We start from the raw sequence: 20,079 nt of genomic DNA, 5'->3' as shown, positions 1-20,079 counted from the left end.
TCTATCAATATTGATTTTAACAGTTTCCAGCAATATTCTCGTCGCTCACTATCACCCATAAGTAGATATTCTATATTCTAACAAAAAAGACACCAACGAATTTTTTTATAGTTTAATACAAACCGATCACAATAAAGGATAAATATAAATATTAATAACACGCCGTGACATCATAGATCTTATTTACTGTAGACATTATTTCGGATATATTGGACATATTGCGGCCTTTGTTATACACAGAGAAGGAATTAAATCTCTTCTTTGGCGTGTTTGATGCTCGATTCATCTTCATCGGAGGTTTAAGTTCACACATTAAATCATCGTACATTGAGAGATCTCGCATAATTTCCTTATATTTTGCCAACGTTTTGGGATCCATGTAGTATCTACAATCAGGTTGAGGCGATCTGTTCTTTTCATAATTGACGGACACATTCATTACTACTGGACTTTTAGCTTTAGCGGATGAATATGAAACTGTTTTCTTTACTTTATCAGCTCCTTTCGCAGTTGGCTGATTAGCGGCGGGTTTTTTGATAGTTGCTTGAGGTGCAGCACCCGATTTACTTTTTGCGGGTGGAGTAGTGGGTGGTTGTGGTTTATTTCCTCTTCCGAACTTCTTAGAGTCAACTGTAGTACCCGTTACCGTAGATTTTGACTTTGGACTTCTTCCTCCCCTCCTACTGTACCATGCCCATTTTCCGTCTTTGTCAATGTATCCATCAATACCGATTTTCAATAATTGTCCTGTATTATCAGTAAAGAAACCTTCTTCAGCTGAGTAATACATTCCATCAGGTCCAGTAAAGTTCATAGGAACCCATCTATTATCTGGCCCTAAATAACCGTCTTTATTTATTTCTAACCAGACGTGATTTGGACCCCAAAAGCCTCCTAAGTCGCTACATTCTTGTTTTCCATCAGGACCTTTGAAAAATCTTGGCACAGGATTCCCACTTTTATCAAGTAACTTGACTTTGTAATCTAAATAAGTATATTGAGATTCATTATCTACTAGAACTGGTGGATGTTTAGCCCTTACGTCCCAGACGGCGGCAGGTGGTGTAAATTCTACGACCCACTCATCTCCATCGGTGTCACTACTCGATATACTTCCTTCATCAGAACAAGAGCATGAATCTATTGGCGGTGACAAATTTTGCACTGCATCGGTATGACATGGACATTCAGGATCATTCGGATTGGGTAAAGGTAACAGGCCGATTGCTTGATTATATGCTTTTAAACAAATTTCTTGACATTTGTCTCTAAACGTAGATTGAAGAAGGCGACTTTTTCTTCTCGTTTCTCGACGCTCTCTACGTTCGCGCTGTTTCCTTATTTTACATTTTTCCTCTTCAGTTTTTCCTATTGTATAAATCAAGGGAGGTTTCTCGTCGTACGGATATTGAAATAACAGGCGTTCTTTTGAATATTTCTTAAAAACCTCCATTTGAACGGTATATTCTCCATCATGTTTTTTTACAATAAGTGTTGGCTTGATTTCTGCTTTCTTTTTGCGTTGCATCATGGCACGTTTTTTCTTAGCAACAATATCAACACCTTCTAGTAATGCTCTGTATCGCCTTACTAAAATCTTATTAGCTGCACCAGGCCTCCAATTGGGACGGGGCTGAAAACAAATTGCATTATTTTTTTTTGTACATTAACTGAAGGTACCCCGCAATAAAAATTTAAAATTGCACTTAATTAAGGAGGGTTTAAATTAAATAAAAAGGCAATTACGATCATAGTCATTTATTGGGAAAATATAATTCAGTAATTTGTGATCGGATAATGTTGCAACTTGCAGGTTTCAACTCATCATTGTTGAGGTATCCTGTAAACAAAAGAGAATTTCAATGACAACTAATTTAGTAGAGAAATAAATTATTATGCTCTGCACATTAATTTCATAAGTAACAAAATTAAAGAATTACAAAATAAAATATTTGGCACTTACCCAAAGAACATTATAAACAAAGAAGTTACCTACCTAGTACCTACGCAGTTAGTTTTATCACAGTATTACAATATATTTTATACCATGAATCGACTTAGAAATTAGAATTGTTTCAAATATAACTTCGATGTTCTGTTGAATCCACCTTATTCTGAGTAATTGGTAAAAAAATATATTTAGGTAAAACAAAAAGCTCGTTTTGGTTTTTGGGAGATATATCTTATAATGAAAGTACATATATTAATAAACTATTAACTACTAACAGGCTGTATGATCTACAGGCATGTCTTAATAAATACACGCTGATGGTATACCCTACAGAATGCGTCATCTTCGCAATACAACCTATGATGTGACAAATCTGATGACGTTATATATTCGAAAAATATGAAGTTAGTGAAACCGAATAACAACCTTCATGCCAGGAATATCTTCTGCAGTCCAATTCCATCCCATGTGTTTAGGAACGGGTGGGTAGGGATACTTTGGCTGCGGTTTCCTTTCTACTGGCGGGGATGGCGGCGCTGTTATAAAAAAATCATAAATCTCTATATTATCTATCTCTATATGATACTAGAAGTATATTCACTGAATGGTATACATACGCGGTTGTTCAACATTTGCAGTAAATTTTCCGACCTTCTTTTTCTCTTGTTTAGTTTTTTTTACCTTTTCGGAACTCCTTTCTTTCTTATCAGATTTTCTTTCAGCAAATGATTTGGTTGATCGGGATGCACCAAATTTCCTATCGGCCGTAGTGAGCCTCGATCCAGTTGTCCTTGAGCTTTTATTACTAATGGTGTCTGGTTGCTTTCCTGCACATCTACTTATTTCTTCTTCTGGCCAAGGATTAGGAACTTTTATGTATTTCTTATCATATAATTTATGATATACAGGACATGGGTGTGGTTTCGCATAATCTGGCATATTTTTTACATCTTCACCCAAACACTCATAACCTCCACATACTGCACAATACGTTGTTTTATTCGAGAATTTAAAGGTACATACACAATCGCAGTAACAAGGATCATCGTCAGGTACAGATTTAGCCTTTTTGCTCAGAACTCCATCTACGATAAAATCTTTAACTTTTTCAGCTATATCGCACGATTTTACGCAGCATGGGTTATGAATATCAGCAAAATGAACAACTATATCGCTATCAGCAGGACTTGGTGGAAATGGGCTTTTTACTGGACATTCAGGATCGCGGCATTTATCTTCTTCTTCAAGTTCATCGTCCTTTTTATTTGTCAAAGTGGAGCAGGTAGTTTTAGAACAAGACACTTTTTCAGAAGTTTTTGTACTTGGGCAGTCAGTTGAACAATATTTAAATTTAGAAGATTTTTCAGATGTTGGCGAAGATGTGCCTGAACTTTTATTAGTAAAGTCATGTTCCACAGTAAAGTAATAAACATCATATACTTGTACTTTGTTATTGGGATCACGATGTGGACATGCTTCACCTTCACATTGGCTGACCTCGCTATCAGTATTGTCACATTCTTTAGTACAAAGTATATCACAAATATCTTTCTTCTTTAAAGCGTCTTGCATTTGATTAACGCACGCACATTGGGTTGACAATCCTTCCAGTGTACTACCCTGACTAAATACTCCTTCATGCCGCAAAAACTCTTGTATTTTCTCAGCAAGAGAACATTCTTTACTACCGCATGGGCCTATTATATCGTTAATGTTGATTTCTTTGTCATCTTCTTCAACTAGTTTTTCGATATACGCTCGTAAATCTCGGGCAATTCTACAATCTGCTCTACCACAAGGGCCTCGTATATTAGCTATATCGAAAGTAGCTGCACGAGAGCCTGGCGGTCTCTTTCCAGCATGAATACACATCGGACATGGAGCCGACTGTGCTTCTTTCCTGAACCTTTCAGCAAATTGTCCTCCAGGCCAACTTGTTTCTCTGCAGTAGCAATACCTATCAATATCTGTAGCTTTGATTCTCGGTTTTATAGTCGGCTGAGGTGTTAACATTCTCATGTTATCATTGCATGATACGATAATTTTTCTAACATAGTCAATAATAAAGTTTATATCAGGGCACGTTTCTGGTGACTTATAAATGGATTCAGGGGGCTTGTCCGCATGACTCATGCAGCAATAGTCACCCTCATTGAAGAATGTAAGATTAGCACCAGGTGCGTTTTTGTAATCGGCGAAGACCATTTTATTCGGTTTTGGTTTATCTTTTACGAAATTGTTTTCTATTTTATTACAGTTTTCTTCAAAATCTTCATCGGTTGTTTTCAATGTGCAAATATATGACGTTGTCTTAGAATTAATCCCAGTGTATAAAACTTTCTTAACTGTAGGATCTTCAGAAAGTGTGCGAAAGCACGTTGTTACTTTATCCGTCAAATAAGTTAGTTTAACTTGTATACTTATCTTCGCCATTAACTTTGCAGTACCCTCCTCAAAAATATTGTATTCTTCATTTAATGTAACTGGTGGCGGTTCTTCGGCGTTACAAATCTTCTCTAAATAAGTGTAAAACATTTGATCCCATGGTATGTATGTGGTCCCAATGTAAGAATAGTTGTCTTCCTTACTCCATAGAGACATTTCTAAAGGAAACTTTTTCATGTTTTGAATTAAAAATTCTGCACTACTTGTGAATAAAACCGATTGTCCGGATTGTATTACTGGTTCAGGTGGCGGTTCCTCTACTTTGCCTTTTTTACCTTTTTTGGGCTTAGGTTTTGCTTTTTTACCCTTTTTTCCAGGTGGCTCTGGTGGTAGGGGAGGCGGTTCAGGAATAACAATATGCATCTGCTTTGGGTCTTTAAGCTCCAAAGAAAAAATGTCTGCAAATTCACTTTTTATCATTAATTGTCGGCTTTCTACCAGACTTTTTACATTTTCTACTACTACTTCAAATAGGAACATAGCAGTTGACACCGCCATTTAATTATTTTTCTATTTTTATAAGAAAATTTACAAAAAATTTACTCGTCTTATTTGTATAACCATTGATGTCTGTGAAGACTACATATTTTTTTTACATCTTGCCAGTTCTTTTGACAAATATAGAGTTTTATTTCAAATTTCTTATAAATATGTAGGCCATAGGCCATAACACGAATTTCGCGTTATGGATAGTATTTATTTTACTTTTTACAACAATGTACATTTTCCCTCTCATTGTACCTCCGCCTAATGAAAATAAACCTCAGAAATGTGTAAGAAATAAACCAACAATTTATCTCGTTATGTGAATAATCAATTACTAATAATCTGCTATCATACATTTTCAATATCTCTTACAAATGCAGCATCTTTTAGCAATCACATAAAAAAATCAGTTAGATTATTTTATAAATTAGTAGGAATCATTGTAGGAATAGCCTAATATTATAAATTGATAATAATTTATGATGACATTCTTGAACGTTATTTGTTCCTTCAGATTTATAAACATCAAGTGATTGTCAACGTCATCTGTGACGTTCGCGAATCTCGAGTTTATTGAAAATAATTTGAAATGATTACGAAACAAAACCGAGATATTTATACTTCGGTGGAATTCTCCAGTGCAATCTCCAGTGCTTTGTATTCCAGGATGGGAATACGGAATATTTTGAAATCGAGATGATTTAAAATACACCGTTAACAAAAAACAGGTTAGTTATAGATACTACAAACATTACATTCTTATATTTGTATGAGACTTTGCCCTGATATTTAAAAACTGTGACTATTGGTACTGTGAAAATAAAATTAGTAGTTATAGTATTGCAGTTGTAAGAACGTTTAAACAGAAATATACTACATATTGACTTAGAATTAAATTAATTGTAATTGATTATGAAATATATTAACAATAATTAAAGATCATTTTAAAATAATTACACGCTCTAAACTTCTTTACTTTTAAGTGTGAATTGTTATGGAATATATTAACAAACCTAACATTTTTAAATGTGAGTGTTAATTAGTGTAAATAAAAAATAATTATTCAGCTTGTAAGTATCTTCCAAATTTTGGTAAAATAATATTAATAGCTTCATTTCAATGAAAAATTCTTATTTGCTACAAATCATCTATAATAACTAAGTAATAGTCCACATAATATAAACAAATACTAAAATATTTTATTAGAATAGATCTTGTTCTATCTTTCTAACATAAACCTATTTTGAACGTTTGTAATTACATATATTACTACAAATGCTATAAATTTTCATACTAAAAATTAAAGAACCTTCTAAATATTCAAGCATGTAGTTCGATAGAAAGAGATGACTTCAAAACCAACAGGGATGGTAAAAAAATCAAAGCTGAGGTGTCACATTGCTTTATTATGAAATTTTATATGAACAGTAAAATTTTTAAACAATGTTTTTAGTATTATGGATTTCATCATTGGAGGGTTGGCTGGCGTAGGTGCTGGTTTCTTCAGTAACCCATTTGATGTAATTAAAACTCGAATGCAACTTCAAGGAGAGCTTAGAGCCAAAGGCCATCATGCTGTGTATTACAAAAATATACCCCACGCAATGTATACAATAGTAAAACATGATGGTGTTATCGCTTTACAAAGAGGTCTCGCACCTGCATTGTGGTTTCAGTTGGTTGTAAATGGGGTAAGGTATGTTAGAAAATATAACATATATTTGCAGAATTTGTTTTCATTTATTTGTGATAATATTGAATATCATTACTACAAAGTTAAATATTTAATGAATAAAAAAACGATATTGAGGCGGGATTTGAACCTGCGTCTCTCTGCCATACCAAGGCAACACATATATTATTTTCCTAAAAATTGTTACCATTGCTACAGTACTTACTCCATAGAGGTTCATTTTATACCAGCCATTCTGTTTCAAATTACAAAGAGATTACTTATATACAATCATTTCAGGTTAGGTATATACCAGCAAGCCGATAACTACGGCATCCTAAGAGACGAGAAGCATAATACGAAATTTACGAACAGTTTCGTTGTCGGCTGCATTTCTGGTATGTGTGGGGGGCTTGTAGGGAGTCCGCTACAATTAGTAAAGACTCAACTAATGTCGTATTCATCAAAGAAGATAGCGGTTGGCACGCAACACGGTCATCCTGGAATGATGCATGCGTTAACACAGATTTATATGAAGAATGGCTTGTTGGGCCTGTGGAGGGGCGCCCATGGCATGATGTTGAGGAACTCGGTTGGTTCCGCATCCCAGATCGCGGCATTTTCTGTGTGAGTTTCTTAATATATTTGCTGTATACGTATATGTATTTACTTAATTTTTAGGAAATAAAGTATGTAAAATTTAATACAAAAAATAGCGTGTGTGCAGAGCACACGTGTCAGAAGTGAAATTTCTTTGGCAAGATTCAAAGATACCAAAATCGTCGCCTTACTCCATGACGTTGCGGTATTGCCATGATACCTTGAAATTTTACTCTGAACGCGCCTAAAGAAGTTTCACTTCAAAAATATTTGTGCATTTTGACACTTTTATGGAATAAGGAAAATTTTGCATTATTTTTCTATCATTTTAAAAATCTTTTATTACAAGTATGTCATTGAACTGATGTAAACAATTGTATTATTGTAATACATTGTCAATTATTGCAATGAAAAAAAATGATACCTTATCAGTATTTAAATTAATTACGTTTTCGTTATATAAATATAATTGTTTTTTAAATATCAAACAATAATAAATATGACAAACATTATTAATAATTTTTACACAAATTACAATAGTTTATTCATAATTTTTTTTAATATTACAGATGTAAAGAATGGATGGACAACAACAACATGTTCCAACAATCGAAATACCTAAGTGCGTTCATGGCTAGCAACATTGGTGCTATTACAAAAACCTTGACGCTAACACCCATGGATGTTATCATGACAAGACTTTATAATCAAGGTAATAAAATATCTCGTAATAAAACCTCAGTAACATTTAGTTACTGAGGTTTACTACTACTTTTTTGTATTTACTATTTGATGGTGGAAATAAAACTACCATCATAATATTTAGGGATGCATCGATACCCCTTTTCGCCGATACGATACTGATACCGATATACTTATAAAAATATCGATGATACCGATACGCTTACTGTTTTAAAAATGAAGGTATAATAAATAAATCACAAGTCAGATTTTTCTTTTATTAATATAAAAAGTAGAGACATAGGTACGTAGTACGTAGTAGAGACATTGTATAAGGCAATTAAAAATTTTAGTAATTAAAATTAAAAACCAAAGTAACTTAAGTTTTGCGGAGAAAGGCGATTTCGCAAGTCTGTTTGAATAAGAGCTGGGCTGGAAAATAGTCTCTCAGATGCAACAGAACTCATATGGAAACTAAAGTACTTCTGCGCAATTTTTTTTCAAGTTAAAGTAAAAGTAAAAGTTAAGTATAAAACGTCATTGCGCCAGTAAACGAATGGATCTGCATTTCTCTATACAATATTGGGACAACTCAACAACACATTCACAAGCGCGGGGTTTCCCCGAGCATAGTTCATGCCTCGTTTGCAACGGAATAGACAAGACAACACTAAATTAAAAAGTATCGGTCATAAAAATATCGTCGATACTGATATATCGACTAACCCGAAGTGTCGCCGATATATCGGTATCGGTATCGGATGCACCATGGATGCACCCCTAATAATATTATAATTAGGGATGTAACGATACATGATTTTGCCGATACGATACCGATACCGATATTTGTAGTAATGTATCGGCGATACCGATACCGATACCGATATCGATGGCTTGGTAGAAAAATAAATAGTGAATTATGCATAAAAAGTTACCAACATTTAACAGAGACAACTGTTAATCGTATTCTTTTAAATAAAAATGCCAAATCAAAAAACAACAAAACCATTTATTTTAGTATTATTATTTTACGAAGTCAGTTAAACTTTAAGTAATACACATACAATCAGTACCTAATAAAAGTTTACTATTCTGCCGTCCTTTAACTAGAAAACCGTTAAGCCCACGAAGTGAGTTTCGAGTAAATGGCAAAAAACACGGAAATCGTTATTTCTTAAAAATTATGACACTTACAATAATTATTGTGAGATACATCGATCGACATTTAATTATATTATATTATATAAATATTAGTTTTTACCCAGAAACTGTTATAATTTATTTTTAAATTCACTTTTTCTCGTTTAGTTCAGCATATAATCTGAAAATTTTAACTATTTACTGGACAAGACGGCCGTTCACATACCATAGCGACTTTTTAGCTAAGTAATTTAGTATTTTTATTTTCATTTTGTGATTTTTTTTTATTTAGTAATAAAATGCTTACCTTAAACGTCGTTAAGCTACTATAACTACTTTTAAGCTATGACTTTTGTTTTAATTTAAATTTCAAAAACTTTATAATCAGCGTTTAAGGGCTTTTGGATGTTTTTGTACTATGATTCTATATATGTAGTTGTACTAAATTTTAATCTTACTAATGTTAAAAATTTGCTGCTGTCTGAGGCTTTGCTCTCGGGAATTACATCCTCTAGGTCAACCAATGGAAAGGAAAAGGATCAAAAGCTTTTAGGTTTAAGTATTAAGGATTTAAACACTATCTAAATTAATGGTTTTAGCGTCTTATTGTGAGTAACAAGTATTTTAAACTCTTTTACTAAATGACTCTTTTAAGTTTTCGATAAAATTAACCTTTATTTCTCGTCATGTTCACGTTTATTTCATTACAGTGGCTCATTAAGGGGTTAAGATTGAGATAAATCTTCTCGCTTTTCTTTTTTGGAACCGTATATTCATTTAGTATTGCAATTTTAACGTTATTTTATAAATATTCTTCTGCGAAGCCATCATACGAGTCACGGATATGTGAGTACATATAGAACCACAAACAATGTAAACATAAATCGTTTCCTGAAAAAAAAATTACGATTTGTGCACAAGGTTTTTGAAAAAATACACCCTGGTTTCAATAGGGCTTCAAGCTCTTACATGTGGGATGCTCTTAATAAATAATGTAGAACCGCTTATCAAATGATTAGAAGACTTTTTCATCCACATTCAGAAAATATAATATACCAGAATATGTGGAAAATAGCAGGAGGTAGAAAACTTTTTATTTGGTACAATGTAAAAAATACAAATCTTAATAATCTAATACATATAAAGATAAGAAAAAATAGCAATAGTTGCAAAATGGACTCCCCGTCAGCGTGTCAAAGGTAGTGTACTCCTAACAATTTTTGTATCACCATCTCTAGTACATTGCTTGACAGTCGATTACTAATTCCACCCAAGGGGTAAATTACATAATTAATAAATAGTTTTAAAAATTAAATAGTACAGACTGTCTTTCTTCTCTTTCTCGGTTACAGAGACAAATCAGAGTCTAAACAGAGAAGTACGATTGAAAGTTCGCACTGTCGTAACCATTACCTACCAAATTTTCGTAACTTTGACTTGTTATATTTTCCGTAATTTAGCTGCTAGATTGTTTAAAACTTAGTAAACCTGATCAGAAACAATACGTCTTGTAAAAGAAAATCAAAAACAATCGGTACTCTGCTTGGGAGCGACATTATTTCATCATCACTCTCATCCCCAAAACTGATGCATCACCAGAATCGGATAACTGCCTTTTAGCTAAAAAATGAGGGTTAGCTGCTTTGTAGCTAAGCAAAAAAGTGTTATTAGAATTTTTCCTAAATAAAATTACTTAACTAAAAAAGCGTTAAGGGCGAGTAACTGCAAATAAGGTAAGGATTTCCATTGGAATCGTTATATGAAAGCATATCATAAAGCAGTTATAGTCCTTTTGCGTCCCTATAGCCAAGTATAATCTGATAACGTACTTTTAGTCAAGTAAAAAGCTCAAAAATAATTATTAAATCTGGCGGTTAAGGTACTTTAAAGGAAATTTAGCGAAGTAGTGTTGGTTAGACGCTTTCAAGTTATGGAATCGCTGAACTATTAATGCTAGAGAAATGATTCTTAGACAGAAAGATGGAGAATTCTGAACTCTATCACCCTACATTTAAAACTGAAAATTGACCATTTGAGGGTTAACGGCTTTTTAGTTAAAGGACGGCAGTATTGGTAGAGTTTTTTCAGAAAACAAAGTGCGCACGCGCGTGCGGCCTCCCGCATCGTTCATTGGGCTCATTCATTGGGTTCATTCATTGGGTTTGAATTATTTGATATCAAAAAAATTGGTTGTTTGTAAAGTAGGTTTACGATCGAGATGTTTACGTGATAACATAATGCAGTGGCAGCGCTCGAGATGAAACGGGAGATCGGTCCGTCTCTCTCTCGTTATACCTGCGATCGCGCCACCCGCACATGTCACCCGACTAAAACGATTTTAAAAACGTTATCACGTTAAAAATTAAAAAAAATTCAAAATTATTTATTTCTTTCCTTTACATAAACAAATTTGTGATTAGAACACTCCTAGTAGGCCAGTGGAAATTAACATTAAATTCGCAAAGCACGATGTAGATTTGAATTTTTGGTATGTTGTTTGGATCAGTTAGGGTGATGTAAATCCCAATTTTCAGCTTCGAAAAAGTTGTCCCGAAATATTGAAATTTTTAGTTTTGCTCCCGTTTGAAGCAAAATATTGGCAAAAACCGCTCGTTCTATGAGAAGGTCGTATAATAAAGTTGTAGTGCATTTTATTTTCTTTCATTAGAGCATAGAACAAAGTCTGTGAGACAAATAGTTCACTCACAATATCTGAAAACAAAAAGAAGGTAGAAATAGATTTTTAAAGAATTGAAACTGAGGGCATATAAAATCATAAAAAGGATAATACTTTTTCATTTGCAGTATAGGTAATTAACAAAATTACAAAGCTAATTAAATTTGCAACAATTTAGCCAAACCGCAGCTCTCTTAACCTTATAACAACTAAGCTGTGGCCTTTCAAAGATAGTCAGTTTTTCCCGAAAGAAAATTAAATGCACTACAACTTTATTATACGAACTTCTCATAGAACGAGCGGTTTTTGCCAATATTTTGCTTCAAACGGGAGCAAAACTAAAAATTTCAATATTTCCGGAAAAATGAACCATCTTCGAATGGCCACAGTTTAGTCGTTATAAGGTTTAGAGAGCTGCGGTTAGACTTAAATTGTTGCAAATTTAATAACCTTAATTTATGTACTGAATCATACTTGTCGGAAACGCATAGTTTATGACTTTTAGAGCAAAAAGTGAAAAAAGTCCAAAATTTTCGCAGTTTATCACGTGGTGCGCAGCGAGCACAACTTTTTCGAAGTTGCAAATTGGGATTTACATCACCCTAACTGATCCAAACAATATACCAAAAATTCAAATCTACATCGTGCTTTGCGAATTTAGGGTTTTTTAGTGTCGATTTCTACTGGCCTATAGTAAGCAAATAAAATACTTGTGTCAGGAGGTTCCGCTCTTCCTTAACACTATTACAGAAACAGAAATAAAACAATATGAATGAATACAATGCAAAAACATAAAAGAAAAGAAAGAATTTAATAAAAAAATATCGGTATCGGTTGATTTATTATCGGCGATACCGATATATCGGCTTGCCGATATATCGGCCGATATATCGGTATCTGTATCGGTATCGTTACATCCCTAATTATAATAGGGTATTCAACAAACTCTTGAACAATATCTTTGTCTTGTGATGTGAGAACAAAGTAATAATAATTATAGCTATTTTTTTAAGAATTTTATGATCATACTTAATATAAATTTTCTTGCTTACTAAAAAGTAAGTAGTTTCGAAAATCTTTAAATATCGCCCTAATAACAGCAAAACATCATACATAAAATTTGTTCATACAAAAAGGAATAGTTTAGACATTTCTGCAAGGCTAACGAAAAAATGCCTTGATAGTGAAATATTATCGAGTGTTATCTTAATACATATATATAACTATTGATAGTCTTCAGTCACGTAAATTATTTAAACAATGTCTGATGTAATGTATTTGTTGAAATTAAACATGGGTCTTGTGCATCATTGAATGATATTTAGGTATAAACTTTTAAATGAAGGCTAAATTTAGAGCTGTGTTGCGTAAACAAACAATTATTTAAAAAAATGTTGTGTGGTTTTATGAAACCACGGTAAAAGTGAATCTTTCCGAACACTGCTTTATACCTACTCGGCAGCCGACCGTCACGCGACATGCGCTACACAGACCAAAAAGTTTGAGACGATGTAATAAAAGTTTCACTTTAAAAAATGTTCTTTGCTATTGCCGTTGGCGCCATTGTAAATAAGAATTTGGCGCCAGGAATTTTTTTTTTTTTAAGTAGGTATAAAGCAGTGTTCGGAAAGTTTCACTTTTACCGTGGTTTCATAAAACCACACAACATTTTTTCTTAATTTAATACAACATCACATTCACAATTTAGTCGAATCTAACAATACATTGCTAAATTCTTAAGCTAAAATCTTTAAACCTACGGTTTTACGTTGCATTCACATCATACGAGCGAATACTCATTCTAATTTCTAACCTTACTAAGTCAAATTACATATTTTAATGTAAACAGGCGTAGAGCATTCTTTCATTGTTCTTAGTGCATTCGATAAGATTCTATGCAATGCTCTAATACTGAACAACACTGAAATACTGAATACGTTTACAATAAAATATCACGAAAGAATGCTGTTGCTCTAGCTGCTCTAGCTCTATGTTCGTTTGATTGAATTTGAAAATTATATACATGTGAGAGAATTATAACAGAATAGTTGTTATGTGGCTATACCTTCCTATTATTAATGTACTCTATGGTGTACAACATAATGTCGATATTGAATTGATATGAAATGTATGCGGTTACGGGCCATGCTATTGTGGTTTATATTCCTTGAGTCAGTAGCTCGATGATATAGTCTCGGTACTACCATCGACCGCGCAAGGTGTGCGCACTGAGTCATTATTTAATATTATTTCACATATCTACCTAATTATAATTAATTATGGAGAGTTATTTAAACTCTCCGACATACAATAAATAAAAAAATCTTGTGAAAAAAAATTGAATCATTCTTTTTTCTTATTACAGCGATCGACGCGCAAGGGCGCGGTCTATTCTATGAAGGTATATGGGATTGTGCTCAAAAGATAACCAAAACTGAAGGTCTATTGGCCTTTTACAAGGGCGTTGGACCTTCTTACTTCCGCCAAGCACCACATACTGTACTGTTACTTGTGTTTTGGGATATGCTAAAGGATTTACAGAAGAACTTTCAAACTTTGAAAGCGTGATTTTATAAAGTGATTTGGGGTAATTATACATGACTAGCCGCTCCGCGCGGTTTCACCCCCGTGGCTCCTCTCCTGTTGGTCGTAGCGTGATGATATATAGCCTATAGCCTTCCTCGATAAATGAGCTATCTAACACCGAAAGAATTTTTCAAATCGGACCAGTAGTTCCCGAGATTAGTGCGTTCAAACAAACAAACTCTTCAGCTTTATAATATTAGTATAGATTTGGGGTAATTGTACATGACGAGTAATGCTTATAAAGTATGTTGCTCAAGGTTGTTGTGTTTTTAATCAGCTCTATATATTTTCATAAAATATTTAACATCTTGTATAAAAAAACGAGATAATGAAATTAGAAGTAATACATTTTGTAATTACCGTAAAACTCTGTATACGAAATATAATGAAGATAGTATACCTCGCTTGTTTGTAAACTGTTGTACTTAAACTGTTATTATTTCTATTTGTATAAAAGCAATTATACTCGAATATACCAAAGTTCCTTAAAAGATCTTTTCTGTGTAAAGTGATTCTGATATTGTTGTAGTTAGTCTGTTATTATTATTCTGTATAACATTGTATTGTAATTAAAAAATCAGAAAATTTAGCCATATTTACAGATTCAATATCTGGACGTTCCTTGTTGTTATATTGAAAACAATAAAAATAGCGTGTATGCCAAGCACACTTGTCAAAAGTGAAACTTCTTTATCAAGATTCAAAGATACAAAAATCGTCGTCTCAGGAAGATGACGTATTGCCATGATTCGACCTTCAAATTTTACCCTCAACGTGCCTAAAGAAGTTTCACTTCGAAAATGTTTTGTTTATTAATGATTTAATGTCGATAATTTTTTTGTCGAATAAATTAATCATAATATCTATGTATTCGTAAGGCAATCGATTTATAAATCGATTTTATGTTTGACGAAAGTATAAAATATGACGAGAACTTAAATATTTAATTTTTAATTATCACCTTAATTAAATTAACATTAGTATGTAGGTAAATAAACGAATGAGATTGTTAACGTTCTGAACCAATTCGTTTAGTTTTATAGTGAAACCAAAGTGCAATGATTTAGTTTAGATATATTTTTTTAGTTTAGTTTAGCATAGAATAAATATTAAACCTGAAGGTATGTAATACCATTTTACCATTTTAGTACAGTATTAGATATTTTAGCATATTTTGCTAATGTAATAACCTACCTCATGGTAGATAATATTATGATTTGTTAAGTTTTATTTTTATTGTTTTAAAATTCTAACGAACGATTAGGAAATAACTAAAGTTTTTAATTGTTGATTTACTTAATTTGCAAGGTAATTATTAAAATCTGGAGTAATTCAAGGAATGTAACACGTAAAATTTGAAATGTCTCGTGTTTGTAGATCGAATATATTTCACTTTTATCGGAGTGTATTAATTACAATTTTAAGTATAATTGTGATTTAGAGCTCGTGTTAATAGTACAAATCTGATAAATGTTATGATTCTATAGAAAATTTTTAATCAATATTTAGTTAAGTAGTTAGTTAAATTTACATCATGTTGAACTCCTGAAAAGGGCCTGAATCTGTTTGATTTGTAATGTTTTGTTTTAAATTAAGTAAATAAATTGTTGTTGTTTATAAATCATGTTTTATTTATTTTTCCCGTTTTTATGTAAAATCCAATTCTAACTATATTATAACAATTGAGTAGTTTTTAACATAATTCTAAATTTGTGGAAACTGGCAAGAAATAAACATTTCATCATACTACTTATAGTAGAGCCATTTTAATAGGCAACATTTGACAGTTCAACAAAATTCTACAACGTAACCTAGTAACGACAACATAGAATAACATGATATTTCTTTCTGTTAGATCTGCACATTTGCTTAACTTTTTTCAATAACGATTACATATTTATAATAATAATGACCGATACAAGTAATTTTAAGATTTCATTTTACTGATGAACCATTCTAAACATAATAAACAATTTCTGAATTGAAGAACTGACGTCGCTACAATTTTGTGTCAATAAACCTTTTTTCTTTTTAAATACCAGAGATGTTACTCTAAAAATCGAGATCTGACATCTAGAATCGAATGCATTGATTACTTGTGAACAAAAATCATCATAAATTAATAAATTCGATTTACAAATGTTTCAAATCCGTATCGATTAATTCACTTTAATCGATGTTTTTAAGCAGGTTACCTCTCTTCGAAGATAAAATTGATAGACGTCAAATGTTGCCTATTAAATTGGCTCGACAATACATTTTAAATTTTAATAGAATACGAAAGTATTTTCAATTACATCATCCATGTAACAAAAATTTTATTGATTTTTAACCAAACATTTTAAAGTAATAAAATCCAAGGATTATAAAATTTAAAGTAATAAAATTATCGTAATAATTGTCTACTTCCAGAAAACAAAACACGAAATGGCGGGAAATAATCAACCGGGGGGCATCGTGCGTGACGTCACAGATTTGCTAATGGGCGGCACATCTGCCATGTTCGCTACGATCTTCACAAATCCCATAGAGGTTGTGAAAACTAGGCTACAATTGCAAGGAGAATTGGCATCTAAAGGAAAACATGCGGTTTTCTATAAAAATGTTCCTCATGCGTTGTTCGTAATTGCGCGGACAGAGGGCGCTATGGCATTACAAAGCGGCCTGCCAGCTATGCTGGGATTTCAGTTCTTTTTGAATACTTTTAGGTGAGATTATAATATTATGAAAGGAACTTTTTAAGAAGCCATACACATAGTAGTATTGTTATTTATGATCTCTGGCTAACTTATGCTTTAAATATTCGCAGTCAATTCATTCTATATGTCTGAAATAAACTACAATAGGTACTTAATTAAAGTCATTCTCTTTCATTTTTTTTCAAAATTCCTTAATTATCTAGATAACTTACAAGCAAAGCAACGGCGTTCAATATACTAATCTTTTTAAATTCCTTTTCAATCATCTACATTCTCCAGTACCTACAAGTAAAACACCTTTCTTTTTATTTCATTCAATTCATATCAGTTCACTTAAGACCTAGGTACCTACCGAAAAAAATTATTACAATATAGTATAAAAATTCCTACAGGCTTGGAGTATACCGCATATCAGAACGTCGTGGTCTCACCACAGTAGATGGTCGCACATCTATAGTGCGGGGCGCAGTCGCCGCGGGTGTGGGGGGAGCGTTGGGTTCTATAGCGGGGACACCTTTCTTCCTTGTGAAGACAAGGTTGCAGGCGCAGGTGGGTTAATAATTAATCTATTATGACAAATCCATACTTACTAATATTTTAAATGCGAAAGTAACTCTGTCTGTCTGTCTGTTACTCAATCACGCCTAAACGACTGAACCAATTTTCATGAAATTTGGTATGGAGATATTTTGATACCCGAGAAAGGACATAGGGTACTTTTTATCCCGGGAAAATGACGCAATCCCGGAAATCCCACGGGAACGGGAACTATGCGGGTTTTTCTTTGACTGCGCGGGCGAAGCCGCGGGCGGAAACCTAGTGTTTTATAAATTTCACATTTATAATGCATCAATGCTATAAAAATAATATTTCTGCGAAAAATCGATTGCTAAGGTCCGATCATGGGTGGCCAAGTGGTCAATTCACCTGACTTCATGCGAAGTTATAGATCCAAATTGCTTAATCGATATAATAGGACTTCCATTCACTGTTACTTAAGAATCAATTCTATACATCTATAAATTCGTTATAATTTCTCTTCAGGCAGCGGGAGCAATTGCGGTGGGTCATCAGCACACTCACAGCGGCACATGGAATGCTTTATCTGATATATTTCGCAAAGAAGGATTCAAAGGTAGGTCTTACTTTTGTCATAATATCAAAGATAACATTTTCGTGACCTATAGAAAAATTTACGCATCGCAAACAAAGAAACTTAAATAGTGGTGTAAAAAGAGCTATGCAACTGCAAGGTAAAATAAAACACATATGAATTTTGAAATACTTTATTTGTTTCAAAAAACACAAAATCTATTAAAATTACTTCAACGGCTTTCCAAAAAGCTTTACATATTATTTGCATTTTCACAAATGTTAACGATATGCAATATTAAATCTATTTCAGGTTTATTCCGTGGGGTCGGTCCCCAAATCCCCCGTGGCGCAGCGGGCAGTAGTTCCCAAATGGTCAGTTTTGCTTACGCCAAAGAATTTCTTCGAGATAAAGACCTTTGTAGGTCACCACTTCTATTGTCTTTTATGGGCGCCAATTTGGGAGGCATTGTGATGACGCTGTGCTTGAATCCTTTTGATGTGATGGCTACGAGGTTGTCAAATCAACGTAAGTTGTATTTTATTAATTAATTTGTTATTACCAAACAAACGATTTGAACCAATAAGTTGTGGAGTTGCTGGCAACATTGTGTGCAGATTTGAAACATAGTTGCTTAACAAAATATAAATTCAATTCAAAAAATATAAATTCTCAAATTGTTATTTTTAGAAATTTTTGTCCATACTGTAGACTGTAGTAAAATTTTAATGCCTCACAGCTATATCATCCTAATGAAATATTAAATTGTAACGATTCATGTATAATAATGATTTTCTAATTTCAGCGGTAGACTCCCATAACCGTGGCAAGCTATACCGCGGTATGGCGGATTGTTTCATAAAAATGCTCAAGTCTGAAGGAGCCAGTGCCTTCTACAAAGGTGTTGGAGCTAATTACCTGAGACTCGGACCTCATACAGTACTGTTACTTGTATGTTGGGACCAGTTGAAGACTTTGGAAGATTATTTGAGAAGTTAAATATTTATTTATGGGAGTAGTTTGTAAGGAAGATTTGTCGTGATAATTATTGTGAGCAAATCTATACTAATATTATAAAGCTGAAGAGTTTTTTGTTTGTTTGTTTGAACGCGCTAATCTCGGGAACTGGTCCGATTTGAAAAATTCTTTCGGTGTTAGATAGCCCATTTATCGAGGAAGGTTATAGGATATATTATATCATCACGCTACGACCAACAGGAGTGGAGCCACGGGGTTGAAACCGCGGGGAACAGCTAGTTAATTATAAAAGGCTTGTTAACAAAGCCTATTATACTTACCTGTCGTTATGTTTAATCTTTAGAGTTAAAACCGAAACATATTATTATCCTTATATCTTTGAATATTATTGAATGTAATTTAAATTACTCAAGATCTATTTAATCACACATAAAGTTATTTTTAAAATCGGCACACCCTTTTAGTATTGTGATATGGCCAAAAAATTATAATAAGATAGGTAAATAACAATTTATAGATTATAATTTATAAGGAATTTCATAAATCATCACCATTGTATTTTATCATTATCAGAGTTTAATATTTTTGTACCTATTTGTGTTTACTTTTATAGGTGTTTTTACGAATTATCATTCCATTATGTGATTGTCTTTCTATAAACTCGATAAAAAATCATTTATTTTCATTGTTATTGTTTTAAGATATTATAGATTATTTTAACAAAGAGATGTGTTATTGAAATAAAAGAATTTATGATATTTATGACTTTTATTTATCAACCCTAAATTACACTTGCACCTACATTCAAACAGTTCAGGAAATAACTTTGAGCAAATTTGTTTTTACCATAAGGAAAGTAAAAATAGAAAATAAATACAATTATGCAGGGTTAAACAATTTGATAAAACCTTAAAATAAAAACACATTGCTTCCAAAGCTTTTTATTATTACAATCAATATAAATATTATAAAACAGTTTTAAGTACGCAATACAGCAAATTTTCATAGCTTTACGTCGGACGTGTGTATTATTGCTATATTTGTGTTAAATAAACTAAGCTAGGCACCATA

At 32.7% G+C, this 20,079-nt stretch overlaps 3 protein-coding genes across 4 annotated transcripts; 2 read left to right on the top strand and 1 right to left on the bottom strand.

The window, feature by feature from the left end:
- Nucleotides 1-151: 151 nt before the first annotated feature.
- LOC149906126 (uncharacterized) lies at nt 152-4,894 on the bottom strand. The gene is made up of 3 exons (XM_090105376.1): nt 2,569-4,894; nt 2,378-2,487; nt 152-1,633 (listed from the first exon to the last, which is right to left on the bottom strand). Exons 1-3 carry the CDS (start codon nt 4,892-4,894, stop codon nt 152-154), a joined length of 3,918 nt encoding a protein of 1,305 aa, XP_089961502.1.
- A 579-nt stretch (nt 4,895-5,473) lies between these two features.
- LOC149906124 (solute carrier family 25 member 35-like) lies at nt 5,474-19,580 on the top strand. Its single transcript, XM_090105917.1, has 6 exons — nt 5,474-5,610; nt 16,651-16,946; nt 17,330-17,486; nt 17,982-18,072; nt 18,343-18,558; nt 18,836-19,580. The coding sequence occupies exons 2-6, from the start codon at nt 16,666-16,668 to the stop codon at nt 19,027-19,029; spliced, it is 939 nt and encodes a 312-aa protein (XP_089962043.1). The 5' UTR covers nt 5,474-5,610; nt 16,651-16,665; the 3' UTR covers nt 19,030-19,580.
- On the top strand, nt 5,476-14,417 carry LOC149906125 (solute carrier family 25 member 35-like). 2 transcript variants are annotated; one of them, XM_090105918.1, is made up of 5 exons: nt 5,476-5,610; nt 6,336-6,578; nt 6,855-7,181; nt 7,724-7,866; nt 14,018-14,417. In XM_090105918.1, the coding sequence occupies exons 2-5, from the start codon at nt 6,340-6,342 to the stop codon at nt 14,218-14,220; spliced, it is 912 nt and encodes a 303-aa protein (XP_089962044.1). In that variant the 5' UTR covers nt 5,476-5,610; nt 6,336-6,339; the 3' UTR covers nt 14,221-14,417. The 2 variants fall into 2 exon arrangements, with proteins under 2 accessions (XP_089962044.1, XP_089962046.1); XM_090105920.1 differs by lacking the exon at nt 5,476-5,610 and having other exon boundaries at nt 6,459-6,573.
- Nucleotides 19,581-20,079: the final 499 nt, after the last annotated feature.

This window comes from Colias eurytheme, chromosome 9 (genome assembly GCF_061535395.1).
Source record: "Colias eurytheme isolate Ceu_HAF_F1 chromosome 9, ilColEury1 Martin Lab GWU primary, whole genome shotgun sequence".
NCBI classification, from domain to species: Eukaryota; Metazoa; Arthropoda; class Insecta; order Lepidoptera; family Pieridae; genus Colias; species Colias eurytheme.
Note: the sequence above shows the minus strand (reverse complement) of the source record. Positions and strands in the feature narration are given on the sequence as shown.